Source organism: Quercus lobata, chromosome 9 (assembly GCF_001633185.2).
Source record: "Quercus lobata isolate SW786 chromosome 9, ValleyOak3.0 Primary Assembly, whole genome shotgun sequence".
NCBI classification, from domain to species: domain Eukaryota; kingdom Viridiplantae; phylum Streptophyta; class Magnoliopsida; order Fagales; family Fagaceae; genus Quercus; species Quercus lobata.
The window spans coordinates 38,930,419-38,950,477 of record NC_044912.1 but is presented as its reverse complement, the minus strand read 5'-3'; the positions used below and the strand labels follow the sequence as shown (position 1 = coordinate 38,950,477).

The following is a 20,059-nucleotide window of genomic DNA, read 5'->3' as shown; positions in this document are numbered from 1 at the left end:
TCTACTTCCAAAATTTCTCAAAACACTTTAATTTGCAAGGCATAGACTCCCATTTATACTCATAAATCTTTCAAAGTGTCATATCTAACATCAAAACCTCCACACTTTACAAGTGCTTCCCACAAGATTTTTATAACATCATCAAGTGACCCATGACACCAAAATCATAATTTTCTCCAAGACAAACAACTTAAATCTTTAACTAGCTCCAAATAATCAATAAAAATTATATTCATCATCTATCACATATTATAACTCAAAACCTCTAAATTTTCACCACAACAAGCCTTAGATAACCATCATTTTTAAAAATCATGAACTCACTCATCAAATATATCCACCAAGACCAAAATCCATACATATAAACACATGAATATCATTTCCAAAGCTCTTAAATCACATGAATAACATTATTAAAGCTTGAGTAAAATAACCTCAAACAAGAACATAATACTCCTCAAAAAAAGATTTGAACTTTTACCTCAAATAAAATAATGAAGATGCTTTGGAGTTCCTAAGTATTTTTCCAGTGATCTTGCCGGAAAAATGATGGTGAGATAGTGTATTTTGGAGTGGAGGCTGGCGGTGAGTGTGTGTGTGTTTCAGCAAAATGAAAAGAAAAGAGAGAAAATGAAAGAAAGAAAGAAAGAAAGGAGAGAGCCGGCCAAAAGAGAGGAGATGTGGGTGAAATTGAGTGGATGAGAATGATGGGTAGTGGGGTTAGGTGGGGGCACTTGTGGTCCACAAAATTCTGACTTACCTTTTTTTTTTTTTTTTTCAAACTCACGGGATGTTACACAGTTAGGATTAGATTTTAGACTTTAGTCTTAGTAGTCTATATAAGCATGGTGTTGTACTTTATGGAGACAAGTTTATGATGAATAAAATTTCAGTTGGAAGTTTTCCAATGGCCTGGGGTTGACTCCAGCTAACCCTACCACTGATTCTTAGGCTTTCCACCTCTCTTGGTGCTGACTCCTAGCAACACTAGGTGCTGAATTCTATGTTTTTTTTTTGTTTTTTTATTTTTCTGTTGTTGATTCTAGAATTTGTGCTGCATCAGAAATCTTTTGTCAGTTTGTTGAGACATCAGGACATCCAATGATTGTAAAGCCTGGAAGGGAGTCTTCTATTACAACAAATGTAGATATATTTAACCAAGTTGCTGAGAATAGGAATTATATGTGCATACACATAAAGCAATTTACATTAAGCCAGTCCAATAATTTGCATTTGGTAAATGGAATCTGTTCCATATGCTCCATTATGTGGGTTGTACATTTTCTTCAATTTATTTTTAACCACATCAATATATGTCAGTTGTGGTTATTGCCCTATGAATAGTTAATTGGTTATGTGGGCTCTCTTTGCCATTTAAAAAAAGAAAGAAAGAATTGTCATTGTGTCACCCTACCATTTTATTTCACTTTTAGAAAGAAATACATAATAAAAAAATTTATTTTTTGAAAGAACATTGTTGACTCAAGAGGGAAGGTGAGAGGAAATATGATAGAGTTATGAAATTTTATTTCTTTCAAGTGTTTGATGCCCTATCTTGTTTTTCTACTATGTTGTGCGTATTGTTTCCTTTTTTTTTATAAACAAAATACCTTTATTTGATAGAAAAGTAAAACTCAATTGCACAGGTAATTTCATAATACAACTCTGAAGGAATTACAGTTTCAAATTCAGAAGATACAATAAAGATATGGTTGTATACCGTCTAAAGCAGTCATTTAATCATACAAAGATCTCATTTTATAATTTGTACGATAGATGATACTTGTAAATGTTCTGCTATTTTGTTTCAATATCGATACCAAGACTATGCCAATATGTTTTTCCCAAAATGTTCAATTGTTTCATTTCGATAGGAGCATTACATTAATTTCCTTGTTGCTTATAGAATGTTAAAAGTTTACAAAGCTTATGCATTGTTTATACATCAATTTACTATGAGTACATAAAGTTTATTCTTTAATTGTATATTTATGCTCGGATGGAAGTTCCAATTTTTTCCTTCATTACATGAGTTGCTTGTAATGTACTTATTTTTAGCGCTTCGGCATTTGTTCAAAATTTTATGCACCAGTGCCTTTTCTTTTTAATTAGGTTGGAGTATGAGCAAAATCGGGACATGGAATCACGAATTAAGGAGCTAGAATCTTCTATCAGTGCTTTAAAAAATGATTTAGTACAGATTAAGGATAGAGAGGATAAAGCCAAGTCAACTGCAGACAAAGCTAGTGCTGAGATCATTGGATATAAGAAAGAAGTACAAGGTATGGCTTTGCTTCCACATGTTACCATATAGAGCGTAGGTTTTTGTTGATAAAATAAATCTTGAAGTTTCCATGCCTTGAAGTCCTGAGACCATGCTATCACATTCTTTTCTTTTCTTTCTTTTTTTCTATTTTTTGTTGAGAGTCAATTGGCTGGGGTTTATTTTATAATTAGTGTTTGATTCTTGGTATTTGTTGACAAAAGTTATTCAGGCTAATATAGTCCATGATTTATGGAACTGTCTATCACAAAGGTAGGCTAAATTGGAAATTCTTCTGTGTCATATTTTAAGCGGGAACTAGGGTTCCATTTGGGTTAAGTTCTGTCTTAGATGATGCCAGAAAGCACTGAAAATTGTTGCTTAGATTAAGAAGTTGGAAACTAAAATTACAGTTGCAGGCACAGTTTCTCTGCTGTATATAGAAGTTGTCAGGGCACAGCTGCTGGCTGCCACCATTGCTTGATCAGTTGAGCAATGCTTGGCATTTTGGTGCAGGGCTTCATAAGGAGCAACTTTGCAAGATTTTGTGCATTGCAGTTAATTTTCAGAATGTATGTCTTAGTATTTATTTATTTTTTGACTATGTCTTAGTAGTTTTGTTGAAGGACTATTTGACTAGGGCTTCTTGTTGCATGCATTTCTAGTGTTTATTAGGAAGCACTCATGTGATAGAAACTTGAATATTTGATGGTTATACTCTGACAATGATGGAAATCGACTAGAGATGAATTGCCTGACAAGTTGATTTAAGTTTTGATGCAAGCTATCTGTTACCTTCTTCCCTTTGTCTCTTTAAGTTTTGGTTTCAATGTTCTTTTGGAGTTGGTGTTAGAGAAACATGGGGGGTGCAAGCTATCTGACAATTTATTATCTTAGGTTTGAGCCATTTATGAAACTGGGTAGGAAAACAGACGTGCTTGCAAGACAAATGGTAAAGGGGGAAAACCTGATTTATGACGCTGGTTGTCTGAGCTTTCCTCAGACCTCATATAATGATGTGCAAAAAGAGAACTGGGTATCTTGCCTCTGAAAGCTGCATTGGAAAAGCAAAAATATGAAAACAGAAGGAATGATTATTGCTTAACAAGTGAGAATAAGAGATGAAGCAGCCTTTTGCTTCTTCTCATTACAACTGCAAAGCCAGTAAACTGTTTGTAGTTTAAATGAGATGGAATATATTTACGGTTCCAACATGGTTTTAACGATTGGGAAATGGAGTTGGTGGGAGCCTTTTTTCTTACCTTGTCGTCACATAATCCACCAAATGAGGATGAAATAGTTAAATTGTAAACTATAGAAATTTAGGTTAGAGAATTAAAAAAGAAGGGGAAAATAAAGGGAGAGAGCGACAGTGAAGAAGATAAGGTTTAGGCATTAGTCTGACAGCCTCCACCTTAGAATATATTTATATTAGGGTTTATAATATAATTACACAAATACCCTTATTAATAAGCTAATAGAGCAAGAACACTCCCCCTCAAGCTGGAGCATATAGATTAAACATGCCCAGCTTGAAAGATAGTCGTTGAAAGGAGGCACTAGCGAAATGCTTGGTGAAAAATATCACCCAATTAATCATCCAAACGAACAAAGGGGGTGACAATCTGTTTCTTTATCAATAAATCCTGAATGAAGTGACAATCAACCTCAATATGTTTGGTATGTTCATGGAACACAAGATTGCTAACAATATAAATAGCAGCCTGATTGTCACAATACACATCTGCATAGGGGTAGGAACACCAACCACTCATGCAACATTACCTAAATCAGCTAATGTAGCAACAGAAGTAGTGTGCAACTGTTGAACAAGCTCGCTAAGCTGAGTAGTATGTGCATCACGAGAATCAGACCTAGAAGTTGTATGCCCAAGTGGAGCAGAACTAGGTTGTGGCTGAACACCACCATCAACGACCTGATTTGCATAATCCGACTTCCCATACTTCACCCAACAATAAGGTTCAGTATGATTAAGACCACCACAATGGTCACACTTCCTGTCACCACGACCACTAGTACGACCACCACCAGAATTACCACGACCCCCACTACTTGAGAGTAAAGCTGAAGACTCCAAAGAAGTGACAGTGAAATTCTGTCCTAACGATGAGCGCAATAGTCAAGAGTAGGCATTAGCAGCATTGGGTAACTGGGTAAGGTCTCACTAGCAAGAATCTGATCTTTGAATCCACATAAATCAGAGTCTAAACTAGATAGTAAAGAAGCAATCATAAAATCTTCCCAATATCGCTTCTGTTGTTCCAAATCAGTGGTAAGAGGCCAATACTGTAATAACTGCTCCCATGAATTTTTAAGAGTGCTGTAGTACTCAGACAGTGGTTTCCCAGATTGCCTAGTAGTGAAAATATTCTCATAAATCTCATACACCCTAGAAACATTGCTTTGATGGGAAAAAGATTCTGCAATAGAATCCCAAATCTTCTTCGAAGAATCACAAAATTCAACAGTAGTAGCAATGTGAGGTTCCATACTATGCCACAACCATCCAATGACAATTCAATCTTCACTCATCCAATCTTCATAATTTGAAGCTTTCACATTAGGTTTTGAATCAGTCAATTTAATTTCTTTTTCCCACACAAATAAACTTTCACTGCATGTGTCCAAGCTAAATAATTCAAACCATTCAATCTTTTTGAAGTAATGGATTTAGGCATATCATCATCTCTAATCAGTGACGATTTGTTCTCTGCCATGACAGTGGTGGTATTTTCTTCAGCCATAAAAAAAGGCTCAAATTAAATTGTCATAAAACTCCAACGAGATCAGAAATACCAAGCCAAAGAACTAACATCACAACAGCCCACTCCAAGCAACTAGAACAATACTCAAATCCAAAAAGTAGTCACCAAACAACAGACACAAGATAGCAAAATCTGGAGGGGCACAATTCGGCAGCAGAAACAGTAAAAGAACAAAAAAAAAACTACAAAACCCACAAGAGACCTACAACCAACATCAAATATGCTATTCTATAGTCTATTCGGCCCTTATGGAAGAAGGCTAATCGATTCAAGTCACCAGAAAACACCAGCAAAGCAGATTGGAAAATCAGAGACAATATTGACAAAAAAAATTCGAAAATCGAAAAATCATCCTAGATAGCTTCAAAAATTTTGGCAAAAACCACCATAAATACCAAGAGATTCCAATGAGATGGTGTCTTCGCCGGAATTTGGTGACCCTGCCGATGCTAACGTCAGCACTGACATTAGTGCTGATGCCATTGTATGGATTCTGATGTCAGCCCTCCTGTCAACAGATACAACCTTCTTCTTGTGTTCTAATTGGTTCTAGGGTTGGATCCAGATGCTCTGATACCAAGTCAAATTGTAAACTATAGAAATTTAGGTTAGAGAATTAAGAAGAAGGGGAAAATAAGGGAGAGAGCGACAATGAAGAAAATAAGGTTTGGGCATTAATCTGTCAACCACCACTTTAGAATATATTTATATTAGGGTTTATGATATAATACACAAATACCCTTATTAATATGCTAATAGAAAGAGTAACCAGAAAATAACTAACAGAAATAGGATGAGGTGGGGGTTGAAGTTGAAGGGGGATTTTGACACATAGTCCTTTTATGGTGCTCTAAGGGGATCTAGCTCTACTAGTTTTCCATGGAAAAGCGTTTGGGGTGTGAAGGCTCCATGTTGAGTGTCTTTCCTTGTTTGGATAGCTGCATTGGGGAAGATTCTAACAGGTGATTATTTGAGAAGGGCCTTTACAATTGTGGATTGGTGCTGCCTATGCCAGTTTAGTGGGGAGAGTGTTGATCACCTCCTGTTGCACTGTGAGAAAGTTTCTTAGTTATGGAGTTTTGCATTTAGATTGTTTGGTGTTGCTTGGGTTTTACCCAAAAAGGTTATTGATTTATTGGTAGGATGGAGAAACTGATTGGGAAAGCAATCTTCGAATATTTGGAATTTGGAACCGCATTGTGTGATGTGTGATGTGGATTATTATGGGGATCAGCTTCTAGCTTTATTTGCAGGGACCTTGTTTGATTGGTCTTGTGCATGGGGATTTACTTCTAGGGAATCCATTATGTTATTTTTAGATTCCTTATCTTCTTTTACATAATATCTTTGTTTTCTTCTGTTGTTTCTTTACATATTTTTTCTGGCTACATTTTTCTAATGAAGTAGATTTCTCTTAATACAAGTTTTCTTACCTATCCAAAAAAAATGAACTGGAATATATTTGCTTATGAAAGTAGACTTGATAGTGAACCGGCTTTTGAAAGATGGGACTTGTAAATATTCTTGTCTAAATCTCAAGAATATTTGATTTCTCTAGTGTTTAAGACATAATGAGACCTATTAATGCCAAGTTCATCTGCTAGATTTAGGTTTTTGGGTTGTACGGTTAGACACTCTGAGTCTTCTCCCTTTATTTTTGGAGCTTATGAATTTTTTTTTTTTTAAATTGTATTATATTGGTAAATTACACACACCTGGTGGATATTGAACCCAAGACCTAACCCTCCACCTTGTTTTTTTACAAAGGGAGTAAGTACCATTTGAGCTAAAGATCATTGGAATTAATGAGGCTGGTATCAAACAAAGATGGTATTAAACATGAGTGCTAGATCATGTCTAGAAAGGTTTTGTTGTTGTTGTTGGGTTTAGTCTATCTGTGAAGATCTCACTATGTAGCTTTTAGAAGTGCCTCGACCCAACCAATGAATTGCAATGTGGGTCATGAACAGGTTTTTGTTTTTCTTGTTGAAGTGGGTCATGTGTGGCTTGAATTGCCACAAGCCCACATCCACTTTAAGTCGGTCACTATTGACCGAATGCAACTAGGAATAGTAATTCCTAGACAGCCGGCTTTGACCTTAATATATATATATATATATATATATTATATTAGGTTTTGTAAAAGTGTGCAGCCGTGAGAATATACATAGAGGAGTAATTCCAATTAACCTAGTTAGCAGCCACATGAGAGAAAATAGAGAAAAGAGAGGCAGTTAGTTTCTATTCTTATTTTTTATGTGAGAGAGTGCTAGGGTGTAATTGGGATTTGGGTTTCTTGAGAGTGTTCTTGTGCACTATTGTATTTTTCCCTGATAATAGTGAAATCCCTGCAACTCCGTGGACATAGGCAAATTGCCGAACCACGTAAATATTGTCTTGTGCGTGTGATTATTTTTCTTTGACGTGTGTTTTCTCTATTTGTTTTGTTTCTCACAGGTTAGGAATTTTTGGTTAAATTCCCTACAACTGGTATCAGAGCCTAAGGTTAGGTTTGAGTGGGAGCAATGGCAGAGGAAGCAGGAAAGGCGTCTGGAATAGAAAAGTTTGATGGCACAGACTTCGCATATTGGAGGATGCAGATTGAAGATTATCTTTATGGGAGGAAATTGCATCTGCCTCTTTTGGGAACAAAACCTGAGGCTATGAAGGCTGAGGAATGGGCTCTTCTTGACAGACAAGTACTAGGAGTCATCAGGTTAACTCTGTCTAGGTCTGTTGCACACAATGTTGTAAAGGAGAATACCACAGCAGATCTGATGAAGGCTTTGTCTGGTATGTATGAAAAACCGTCAGCAAACAATAAGGTGCACTTGATGAAGAAACTGTTCAATCTGAAGATGGCAGAGAATGCATCAGTAGCACAACATCTGAATGAATTTAATACCATCACAAATCAATTGTCGTCTGTAGAAATTGATTTTGATGATGAGATTCGTGCTCTAATCGTCTTGGCTTCTTTGCCAAACAGTTGGGAGGCAATGAGGATGGCAGTAAGCAATTCTACAGGAAAGGAAAAACTCAAGTACAATGATATACGAGATTTAATTCTGGCTGAGGAGATTCGCAGAAGAGATGCAGGTGAATCCTCAGGATCTGGTTCTGCCCTAAACCTTGAGACAAGAGGCAGAGGTAATAACAGAAATTCAAATCGGGGCAGATCAAAATCCAGAAGTTCTAATCGGAACAGAAGTAAATCTAGATCAGGCCAACAAGTACAATGCTAGAATTGTGGGAAAACAGATCACTTTAGGAATCAATGCAAAAGTCCTAAGAAGAAGAATGAAGATGATTCTGCTAATGCTGTAACAGAAGAGGTACAGGATGCATTACTTCTTGCAGTAGACAGTCCACTTGATGATTGGGTTTTAGATTCAGGAACTTCGTTTCATACCACTCCACACCGAGAAATCATACAGAATTATGTTGCAGGTGATTTTGGTAAGGTGTATTTGGCTGATGGTTCAGCCTTGGATGTTGTGGGTATGGGAGATGTTCGAATATTGTTGCCCAATGGGTCTGTTTGGTTACTAGAGAAGATTCGACATATTCCTGACCTGAGGAGGAATCTGATTTCTGTTGGATAACTTGATGATGAAGGACATGCAATACTATTTGTTGGTGGTACTTGGAAGGTTACAAAGGGAGTTAGGGTATTGGCTCGTGGAAAGAAGACTGGTACTCTGTACATGACCTCAAGTCCAAGAGACACAATTGCAGTTGCTGATGCAAGTACTGATACAAGCCTATGGCACCGAAGACTTGGTCACATGAGTGAGAAAGGGATGAAGATGCTGCTGTCAAAAGAAAAATTACCAGAATTGAAGTCCATTGATTTTGACATGTGTGAAAGTTGCATCTTAGGAAAGCAGAAAAATGTGAGTTTTTTGAAAACTGGCAGGACACCGAAGGCTGAAAAATTGGAGTTAGTACACACTGATTTGTGGGGGCCTTCTCCGGTTGCATCCCTTGGAGGTTCAAGGTACTACATCACTTTTATTGATGACTCAAGCAGAAAGGTATGGGTTTATTTTCTGAAAAATAAATCTGATGTATTTGAAACCTTTAAGAAGTGGAAGGCCATGGTTGAGACAGAAACAGGTTTAAAAGTAAAATGTTTGAGGTCAGATAATGGAGGAGAGTACATAGATGGAGGGTTCAGTGAGTATTGTGCTGCACAGGGAATTAGGATGGAGAAGACCATTCCTGGGACACCACAGCAGAATGGTGTAGCTGAGCGCATGAATAGAACTCTCAATGAGCGTGCTAGGAGTATGAGGTTGCATGCTGGACTACCAAAAACTTTTTGGGCTGATGCTGTTAGCACTGCAGCTTACCTAATAAACCGAGGACCTTCAGTTCCCATGAAGTTCAGACTTCCTGAGGAGGTTTGGAGCGGTAAAGAGGTAAAGTTTTCACACTTAAAAGTTTTTGGTTGTATTTCCTATGTTCATATTGATTCTGATGCTCGTAGTAAACTTGATGCAAAGTCTAAAATATGTTTTTTCATTGGCTATGGTGATGAAAAATTTGGCTATAGGTTTTGGGATGAACAAAACAGGAAAATCATCAGAAGTAGAAATGTGATATTTAATGAACAGGTTATGTACAAGGACAGGTCAACTGTAGTGTCAGATGTTACAGAGATAGATCAAAAGAAATCTGAGTTTGTCAACTTAGATGAATTGACTGAAGGTACTGTCCAGAAAAGGAGTGAAGAAGATAAGGAGAATGTAAATTCACAGGTAGATCTGAGTACACCTGTAGCTGAAGTCCGCAGATCTTCCAGAAACATTAGACCTCCACAGCGTTATTCACCCACTTTAAATTATCTCCTGTTGACTGATGGTGGTGAGCCAGAGTGTTATGATGAAGCCTTGCAAGATAAGAATTCAAGCAAGTGGGAGTTAGCCATGAAGGATGAGATGGATTCCTTGTTGGGGAATCAGACATGGGAACTGACTGAATTGCCAGTAGGAAAGAAGGCTTTGCACAACAAGTGGGTATACAGAATAAAAATTGAGCATGATGGTAGCAAATGTTACAAGGCCAGATTAGTTGTTAAAGGGTTCCAGCAGAAGGAAGGCATTGACTACACAGAGATATTTTCTCCAGTTGTGAAGATGTCAACAATCAGACTAGTACTGGGAATGGTGACTGCAGAAAACTTACATCTTGAGCAGTTAGATGTGAAGACAGCATTCCTTCATGGTGACTTGGAGGAAGACCTTTACATGATTCAGCCAGAAGGGTTCATTGCTCAAGGACAAGAGAATCTAGTCTGCAAACTGAGAAAGAGCTTGTATGGCCTAAAACAAGCTCCTAGACAGTGGTACAAGAAATTTGACAGTTTTATGCACAGAATTGGGTTCAAGAGATGTGAAGCTGATCATTGTTGCTATGTTAAGTTTTTTTGACAATTCTTACATCATATTACTGTTGTATGTGGATGATATGCTTATTGCAGGGTCTAGCATTGAGGAGATTAATAATCTAAAAAAGCAATTGTCCAAACAGTTTGCAATGAAGGATTTGGGAGCTGCAAAGCAAATCTTTGGTATGAGAATCATTAGAGACAAGGCTAATGGTACATTGAAGCTTTCACAGTCAGAGTATGTGAAGAAAGTTCTCAGCAGGTTCAATATGAATGAAGCTAAACCAGTGAGCACACCCTTGGGTAGTCATTTCAAACTAAGCAAAGAACAGTCACCGAAGACAGAAGAAGAAAGGGACCACATGAGCAAGGTGCCCTATGCCTCAGCTATTGGTAGCTTGATGTATGCTATGGTGTGTACAAGGCCAGACATTGCACATGCAGTGGGAGTTGTGAGCAGATTCATGAGTAAGCCTGGAAAGCAGCATTGGGAGGCAGTCAAGTGGATTCTGAGATATCTGAAGGGTTCATCAGATACATGTTTTTGCTTCACAGGTGCAAGTTTGAAACTGCAGGGTTATGTAGATGCTGATTTTGCTGGTGATATTGATAGTAGAAAGAGTACTACTAGGTTTGTTTTTACTCTGGGTGGTACAGCTATATCATGGGCTTCAAATTTACAGAAGATTGTTACTTTGTCTAGTACAGAAGCTGAGTATGTTGCAGCAACTGAAGCTGGAAAGGAGATGATTTGGCTACATGATTTCTTAGATGAATTGGGTAAGAAGCAGGAGATGGGCATTCTACACAGTGACAGTCAGAGTGCAATCTTTCTTGCCAAGAATTCGGCTTTTCATTCAAAGTCGAAGCACATACAGACAAAATACCACTTTATCCGTTACCTTGTTGAAGATAAGCTGGTAATGCTTGAGAAGATTTATGGTTCTAAGAACCCGGCAGACATGTTGACTAAGGGTGTCACTATTGAAAAGTCGAAGCTGTGCGCAGCTTCAATTGGTCTTCTAGCTTGAGGACAGGAGGATGAGTTGCAGGGATGAGGGATTGTGTTATTGAGGTATTGTGGCTGATGTTTGCAGCTTGTGAGCCCTTAAGGGTTAAGGTGGAGCTGATGGAGGAGTTTGCTTGTGTAGCTTGATCAATTCAAGCCAAGGTGGAGATTTGTTAAAGTGGGCCATGTGTGGCTTGAATTGCCACAAGCCCACATCCACTTTAAGTCGGTCACTATTGACCGAATACAACTAGGAATAGTAATTCCTAGACAGCCGGCTTTGACCTTAATATATATATATATATATATATATTATATTAGGTTTTGTAAAAGTGTGCAGCCGTGAGAATATATATAGAGGAGTAATTCCAATTAACCTAGTTAGCAGCCACATGAGAGAAAATAGAGAAAAGAGAGGCAGTTAGTTTCTATTCTTATTTTTTATGTGAGAGAGTGCTAGGGTGTAATTGGGATTTGGGTTTCTTGAGAGTGTTCTTGTGCACAATTGTATTTTTCCCTGATAATAGTGAAATCCCTGCAACTCCGTGGACGTAGGCAAATTGCCGAACCACGTAAATATTGTCTTATGCGTGTGATTATTTTTCTTTGACGTGTGTTTTCTCTATTTGTTTTGTTTCTCACAGTTTAGGAATTTTTGGTTAAATTCCCTACATTTCTGGCACTAGCTGTTGTCATACGTTTCCTACTGTTGGTATGAAGAATCTTTTACAGGGTCTCTTTTGTGGATCATTTGGACATAAAGGAAAATTTTAGCATTCATTGGCTTTGAAACTTTCTAGAAGCGCTCTAAAATCCCTATTTTTTAGATCCTTGTATGATTGCAAGCCTGCCTTAAGTAGAATTCCTTTTTCTTTGATTTTAATGTACCTTGATCTTTTAATTTTTCAAGAAAGCATTTTATATTCTCCATGAGTAATTTAGGTTTATCCTTTTTCTAATAAAATTTCTTATTACCAAACCAAAAAAAAAAGGGAAGGATTCTTTACAGGGTTTCTTATCATAAGTAGTATGTTATTTGTTAATATGATTCATTGTAATTGGTTTTAGTTTTCTATCACTATTGCTTTTTTTGTGGGCTTCATGCTTCTCAATACTGACAAAGTAGTCAAAAAAATCTTCTAGTAGCTAAGAGTTTACAGAAGTTTTCATCTTAGGGATGTCTTCATGTGGTGAGGTATATTTCTGTTTATTCTTTTGGGTGGAAGGATGAGGTTGGAGGATGATGTTTGGGATTGAAGTGAACTACCTCTGTTCTGATACTTGGGTAGCATGTAGCCTGAGTTACTGTTTGTCTTAAAATTTGAGACAGAATTTAGCTTTAGCGCTTGGGTGTGTATCTGTTTCTAATTCCATTTTTTTTTCCCAGTGAAATTCTTGATGTTAATAATTTGTTGGCAGCTCATGTAATATTTTCTTCTGTTTGTACTTTTCTAGACTGGAAAACTAAGTTGGAGGAGTGCGAGAAGGAGATGCAGGATTGGAAAAATCAGACTTCTAAAGCTACAACAAGCATATCCAAAATTAACCGCCAGATATCTTCTAAAGTTAGTTTTGATGGTGATTTTTTTTCCTACGTCTTAACATGTGTATTAATGAATTTCAATGCCCAACAAATGTTTCCTTGTTATTTCAGGAGACACAAATAGAGCAGCTGAAGTCGCGGATGCAAGAAATAGTAGATATGTGTGAATTAGAACAAATAAGCCTTCCCAGATCAGACCCAGTGGAGACAGAGTCCTCAACAGCAGGCCCAGTTTTTGATTTTAGTCAGCTAAATAGATCTCTTCTGCAGGACAGGAGACCTGCTGAACGAGAGAAGCTTGAAGCAGACTTCAAGCAAAAAATGGACACCCTAATATCAGAAATTGAAAGAACTGCTCCAAATTTGGGGGCTCTAGACCAGTATGAGGCTCTGAAAGAAAAGGAAAGAGCTGTAACTGAAGAGTTTGAAGCAGCCCGAAAAGAAGAGAAGGACAAAACTGATAAGTTCAACTCCGTTAAGGAGGAGAGGTACAGTAATTGCTATACTACCATGGTAATCTCCATACTATTATGATAAAGGTTAAAAACTAATGCAATATGATCTTGTGATAAGTGTTACTTGCTTTAAGGTTGAGGGCTGGTATGTTGGAAATAGATGTTTCCTCAAAAAACACTATAGATTAAAAAGATTCTCGGGCCTGTGTGATGGATAGAGCAGTAGGATGAGGTTCAGTGTCAATGCCACCAAAAAGTACTTCAGTGTCAAAGCCACCAAAAAGTTTCATCTCAGACTCTTTCTGCTCCAAACGTTTGTTCTATTCATTTGCTCTGTCTTAAGGCCTGATTCTAGTTTTATTTTAACTTACTTTTAATCATCTGAAGTTGTAAGTTTTGAAGCTTCTTTGGCTTGAAAATATTTCAAATGTTGCCTTTATTGCTCTCTTAGGTAAAGTTATTTATCTCACTTGATGGCATTGGTTCCTTGTCTTAGGCTGGATTTATATAGTGTATTTACTCCTGAGAGACCTAGGTCAACTCTGAAGTGTTTGCCCATATATGTCATTGAAAATGTGAAATCTTATTTGCCTGTCCCTGCAAAATCATCTGTGCACGTGGTTGTACATATATCGTCCAATTGAACTTGGACCACATGCCATTTTTTTCCATCTGAAGAGATTATAAATGGGGTCATTTACTCATAGGTTCCATTCCGTGCGGGTGCGTGAGTTTTATTTTTCCTATCAAAAAAGATGAAGCTGAGTATCTTTCTGTGAATGCAGGTTCAGATTGTTTATGGATCCTTTCAGCCACATTTCTAACAATATTGATAAGATTTACAAACAATTGACCAAGAGCAACACACACCCATTGGGTGGGACAGCGTATTTATACTTAGAAAATGAAGATGATCCATTTTTACATGGCATCAAGTACACTGCTATGCCCCCAACAAAGCGCTTCCGTGATATGGAACAGCTGTCTGGTGGGGAGAAGACTGTTGCAGCACTTGCATTTCTCTTTTCCATCCACAGGTATGCCTTAGAAGAACGTAACTTCTTTTTTTCATCCATGCTACAAGATACCCTTGCACACATGCCATGCAAACTTGTATTTACTACTTGTACAAACAATAAGACATATATAACTGATCGTATTTTGTGTATTTTGAATGGAACTTTCCAAGATGTAGAGATGGCCTGCACTCGATGTTATACATTCATAATATGCGTTGTGGAATTGGGAGTTTCTGATCCAATTTGCAAATTCCTTTAATCAATACATTGCAGTTTGGATTTGGATTCAATGTAATTTGTACTATAATTACAGGAAGTCATGGTTGGGGATATACATTATCCTTAAATATAATTCTCCCAACTCTTCTTTATGGGTATGATGCTAGACTTCTTTGTTCCTCTTCCTGTTTTATTGTTCTCTACCTTTATACATCCTACTCTCTTTCTCTCTCTATAATTGCTATTTACTTTGCTTTTTAGATGCTCTTAGCAATGTCCCATTGCCTTGATAAATACCAGACAAAAAGCAGTTTTGTCATAAAATTATCTTTCTTCTGCACAAAATTAGTGGCATTATTTGATGGGTTTTCACATTGCTTGTATGAATTGTTTCAGTTATAGGCCTTCTCCATTTTTCATATTGGACGAAGTTGATGCTGCATTGGATAACTTAAATGTGGCTAAGGTTGCTGGATTCATTTGTTCAAAATCATGTGAAGGGGCCAGGGGTAATCAAGATGCTGAGGGAGGCAATGGATTTCAAAGTATTGTGATATCATTGAAAGATAGCTTTTATGACAAGGCTAAATCTGTGGTTGGGGTTTATAGGGATGCCGAGAGAAGGTAGCCTCTTCACATACATATTTTTTCCCTTCATTGTTGTTTTGACCCACAATATCAACATTTTAACATGCGGTGTTAACATTATGCTTACTTTTTCCAGCTGCTCAAGAACCTTGACATTTGACCTGACCAAGTACCAGGAATCATGAAAGCATTTGGAGCTGCAGCTGGTCAATGGCTTGGTCTATAAATATTTCGATTACTTTTATTCCTAAAATTACTGTAAATATGACTAATTTGCATTGCAGTTGGTGTTCTGTTCTTATTAGGCTTCTAAAGATCACTGGTTTATCTGGTTTCTTCAATGCCTCTGTCCAGCAATTTGCAAAGAGCCAAAGACAATCTCACTCACCAGCCAATTAGATAGCCCTTATTTTGAAATATAATTGGATAAATTTGGCGTTTGGTTCCTATTAGAAATCTAAAGATCACTGCATTATCTGATTCTATTGATGTCTGTCCAGCGATGTTTGGTAATGTCACTCACCAGCCAATCGAATTGATCTTATTTTGCAACATATTGGATAATCTCTAGTTATAAGCTTTCTTGCATTTTATCTGGACATTTGTCATGGTTTGATTCGTTCTATCTTGATAGAGAGATTCTCGAAATCATATCATTTAAATATAAAATGCGCTCATAGCAGACCCAAAACGAATAGCAAGAGCAGGACCCAGAATTGATGTGCATTCAAAATTATAGTCGCAAGCAAGTTATGCTATGTTCTTTGGTATTATCTGGTATTGCTAACGAAAAAAGAAGTATGTTTCCCTCTTGAAAATGCCAGGGGTGTGCACCCACAGTATCAGGTATAGCTTGTGAAATCTCCAGCACCGTGCTGGCGCAAGCTCAAGGAGAAAAGGTGGGAAACCCTGCTGCTTGCACGGTTTGGCTGGTTCTTTGATTCCTCTCATGGGAGCAGCTGTAGTCGTTTTTCTTATCCGATAGCATTGGATACCGCTTATGTTTTGATATTTTCTTTTTTGTTACATGACATTTGTCAAATTTTGATTCGGGTTTTGATTTTTAGAGATAAAGGTGGGTTTTAATTTTGTGAAATCTTTGTGAATACATGGCTACGAAGTATTCTTAACTTTGGTACTAATTAGCCTCAAACTTTTCATGTCAGCAAACCTTTTGGCTTTTTGGCTACTTTGTTTTGCTTTCCGTAGAATCTGGTGTCCCATCACCTTTTGTCTTGAGGTGGGCTTATTTTGCAGATTGAAAAAAAAAAAAATTAAAAGATTAAAAGAAATTGAAAATTTGAATTTTATTTGTGAGTGTTTTGGAGGTATTGCACTTGCACACTGTGATAGGTGGGGCTAGCATCATGTGGTGTAAATCTTTTTTTTTTTGGGAATAATTTTGATAGTTTGGGAGGGGGGATTTTAATTTGGACTTCTCCATTGGAAATACTAAAAAGTTTTAGTTTAGTTTCAAGGCTTTTTGTCTAAGTGTAAGTTTGGATCCACGTTACTTTTGCGTTTTGCGTTTTGCTTTTCTTTTTTTTTTTTGCTTTTCTTTTCTTTTCTACACGCGTTTCAGACTTTCAGGGGACAAGCGAGCAGTAGAGTACTGTTTGGCCCTGTTTTTTTGACTTTTCTGTCAATTAGTGGGTCTGTGCACTGTTCATGGACCCACAAATTTCATTTTTTATCAATTTTTTCATTAAAAATGGGTCCCACAGCACTATTCACACAATTAAAAATTATTTTGCTACAGTGTTTTCAGTTTTAAGTTTTCAGTTTCAGCAAAATAAGTTCTATCCAAACAGACCCTAAGTCTAAGGTGGTTAAAATTGATATATTACATAGGATTGGTTGATTATGTTACATATTGGATTGTAGAATTAGATTGAAGATTACAAGTTCTTGAAGAATATAGGATCCTATTTTTCATTAAAGATAACATTGATAATGATTGTGCATAATAAATAATCATAATGAATTATTAATGAAAATAGTTTAAATTAAATGTAGCGTTTATTAATACAGATTATAATCTTTCATTGATTGGGTTCTTCTGATTTATGTGATGTTAAGAATGTGTGTTTTTCTGTAATTATAAATGTGCTAGGAAGTTTTTGACTTAACATTGTAATTGAGTTGTAGTGTGACTTCTCACCTTAATCCCCAGATATGTGTATAGATGGAAGATAAATGGGAACTGATTGAAGTTCTTGTGCTAACGCAGGAAGATCTTACACTAAGCATGTTGAAGAATTGCAAGCAGTCACAGCCTGTCATTAAGGCGATTATAGAAAGCACCACTGATGATGAAGGGATGCTATTTGAGGCTCTATATTTTCATGATGAGCTTGAGCAGGTGATCTCCAAGTATGAGCAATTGGAAGCTGCTCAAAAGGCTGGAGAACAACAACCTGAAAACTCTGACCCCGTTAACTGTGAGGACTTGGAAGCTGCTCAAGAGCCTGGAGGAAAACTGCCTGGGAATTCTGATGCCTCTAAGAGTGAGTTATAAGCTGCTCAAAGCCTTGGAGGAAATCTCCCAAAAGTCTCACGCATCTGAGGCCAAATCACCTGCTCTGGTAGGAACTCATAATGAGAACAAGTTGGTGGATTTCCCAAAAGGAGAGTACTGAATCAAGCAATGAGAAAGAAATGATGAATGAGGAAGTGGGTAGTGAGGTGGTTTTTGTGCCTGGATGTATGCTTTGTCAATGTTTTTCGGGGGCACATCCTCTATTAACTCGTAGCTCCTATTTTGCCAAGACTTGAGCTTCAAATTATTGTAACTAGTTGTAGATTCATTCAGTGCGTAAGAATTGATAATTATTTTGTAGTTGTGGTATAATATATAATTTTGTGGAAAATAATTATTTTTCATTTATCTATCTCAAAATATATATCATCATTTTATTATTTGGATTTGTTTGATTGATATTATTCATTTTTTAGGTGGTCCATATTTTGCTAAATTATATTATTGTGTTATATATTCCTAATTTTTTTTTCCTATACAACTAAGTTATTTTAAGTTTCTTTCTAAAAAAAAAAAAAGTTATTTTAAGTTTCAAATATATTATTCAAATTTTTTATTCTCTTAAAAGAGATTATCGTATTTATAATTTTTTCAAATATATTATTCAAATATTTTATTCTCTTAAAAGAGATTATCATATTTATAATTTTTCTTATTGTAGTTGTTTCAAACTATTGATTGGGTTTTGTGTACTAATATAGATACATGAGATTGGAATTGTATATTTCTCAAACATTTCTAAGATACTATATACCATATTATAAATTTAATATTTAAAATAATATGTAGAAAAAAAAAAAGTAGACTTTATTCTTACGATTGAACACTTCGCCTATTGAAATGAAAGAAAATAATTTGTATAACGACGTAAAGAGAACATGATCTAACGGGGAAAAAAAATTGACTACATAAACTTTCTGTAGTTGCACGATTTTCCTGGCCCAAATTCGATTGATCAGGCCCTGGCCCAAAGCGCAACCCACAATAAATATTTGTAGAGGATGGGTCAAAGAACTTGGTCTCAGTGAGTCTATTCGGTCTGATATATGGACAGCATTGTTGCAGAAAATAAAAACACCAAAATGGATCTCTCACGTATAAGTTTATTTCTTTAATTCCTCATACAGAATTTTTCGTCCCCTTCTCTGAGGGACTCCACTACATTATATAGTTCCCTTCTCTCATCTCAACCCTACACTTGTTGACCATCTAAGTACCTACTTGAGTGGCTGTCCCATCAGACGCCTTCATCTCTCCCCATGTGAGTTGCAGAGGCCAAGGCGGTACTGTTCAGGGGTCATTTCCTCATTAATGCGGCCAAGAGGGTGGTTGGGGCGCAATTAATGTGGTGGTAGCTCTCCATGGGATATTTTGGATTTTATTCATTTTATATGTTGGGAGGATGAACTGAAGTGGCTGGGGAGAGTTCCTCGTCTGGGCTTCGTGATGTCCGAGGAGGAGTTACTCCTCGGACAGGTTTCCTTGGCGTTTATTGGGATTGAGTAATGCTTCATACGTGGTTTCTCTTCGGACAGGACGCTCCTCGGACGGGCCTGAATTTGGAATAGCCCATTATTTCTGGGCCGGGCCCCACATTAGCCCCTCAAAACTCCGGTTTCTATCTCCCTCCGAGGAGGAAAAAACGGGGTTTTGATATTTGGGAAAGGGTGGAAATAAGGAGAGCGTATGGCGCGTGTGCGAACCGTTACTTTTTGACGCGCTACAATTTACGAGGCGCGGCCATTAACTTCTGGAGGCGTTATGTTCCCTCATCCAACGGTGTGGCGTAGATCGAACGGCCATCGTTTTTTCTCGTATTTTTAAGCAGGAGTGATTTTTTCTCTCTCCTCCTGGTTATTTAAGACGTCAGAGGGGTTCAGTTCCTTCTTTTTATCTGCGTTTCATAAACCTTAGAGGCTTCCAGAGAACTCCATCGAACCCCAGAGATACACGAACACTTGCGTCCGTTACGCCATCGTAGCCGCTTTTGTGAAGCGTTTTGTCCACGAGAGATTCCCAGGCGTCTCATTGAACGTTTTGTGAAGGTACCAGTACATTTCGTTCATCTTGCTGTTTCAATTTCCTCCTCGGACTCTACTTTTTTTTTCTGAGTCTTTACTTTTGTTCCCCGGTTCAGTCCAGATGGGTAGATTTGAGAAATTAGTAAACACCCCAGCCGCTATGGAGGCCTTTAAGGCTAAATATCACATTCCCCCAGGGGTTGGGCTGCGGTACTGTCCTCTTGA

The 20,059-nt window shown here is 37.2% G+C and overlaps 2 protein-coding genes across 3 annotated transcripts; both read left to right on the top strand.

The window, feature by feature from the left end:
- The first annotated feature begins 2,060 nt into the window (after positions 1 to 2,060).
- LOC115960816 (structural maintenance of chromosomes protein 1-like) lies at positions 2,061 to 16,591 on the top strand. 2 transcript variants are annotated; one of them, XM_031079809.1, is made up of 6 exons: positions 2,061 to 2,282; positions 12,906 to 13,015; positions 13,105 to 13,481; positions 14,234 to 14,485; positions 15,083 to 15,310; positions 15,411 to 16,591. In XM_031079809.1, exons 1-6 carry the CDS (start codon positions 2,084 to 2,086, stop codon positions 15,457 to 15,459), a joined length of 1,215 nt encoding a protein of 404 aa, XP_030935669.1. In that variant the 5' UTR covers positions 2,061 to 2,083; the 3' UTR covers positions 15,460 to 16,591. The 2 variants fall into 2 exon arrangements, with proteins under 2 accessions (XP_030935669.1, XP_030935670.1); XM_031079810.1 differs by lacking the exon at positions 2,061 to 2,282 and adding an exon at positions 12,487 to 12,800.
- Positions 16,592 to 17,096: 505 nt separating this feature from the next.
- On the top strand, positions 17,097 to 17,810 carry LOC115960818 (TOM1-like protein 2). The gene has a single exon (XM_031079812.1). The coding sequence runs from the start codon at positions 17,460 to 17,462 to the stop codon at positions 17,790 to 17,792; it is 333 nt and encodes a 110-aa protein (XP_030935672.1). The 5' UTR covers positions 17,097 to 17,459; the 3' UTR covers positions 17,793 to 17,810.
- The last annotated feature ends 2,249 nt before the right edge of the window (positions 17,811 to 20,059 follow it).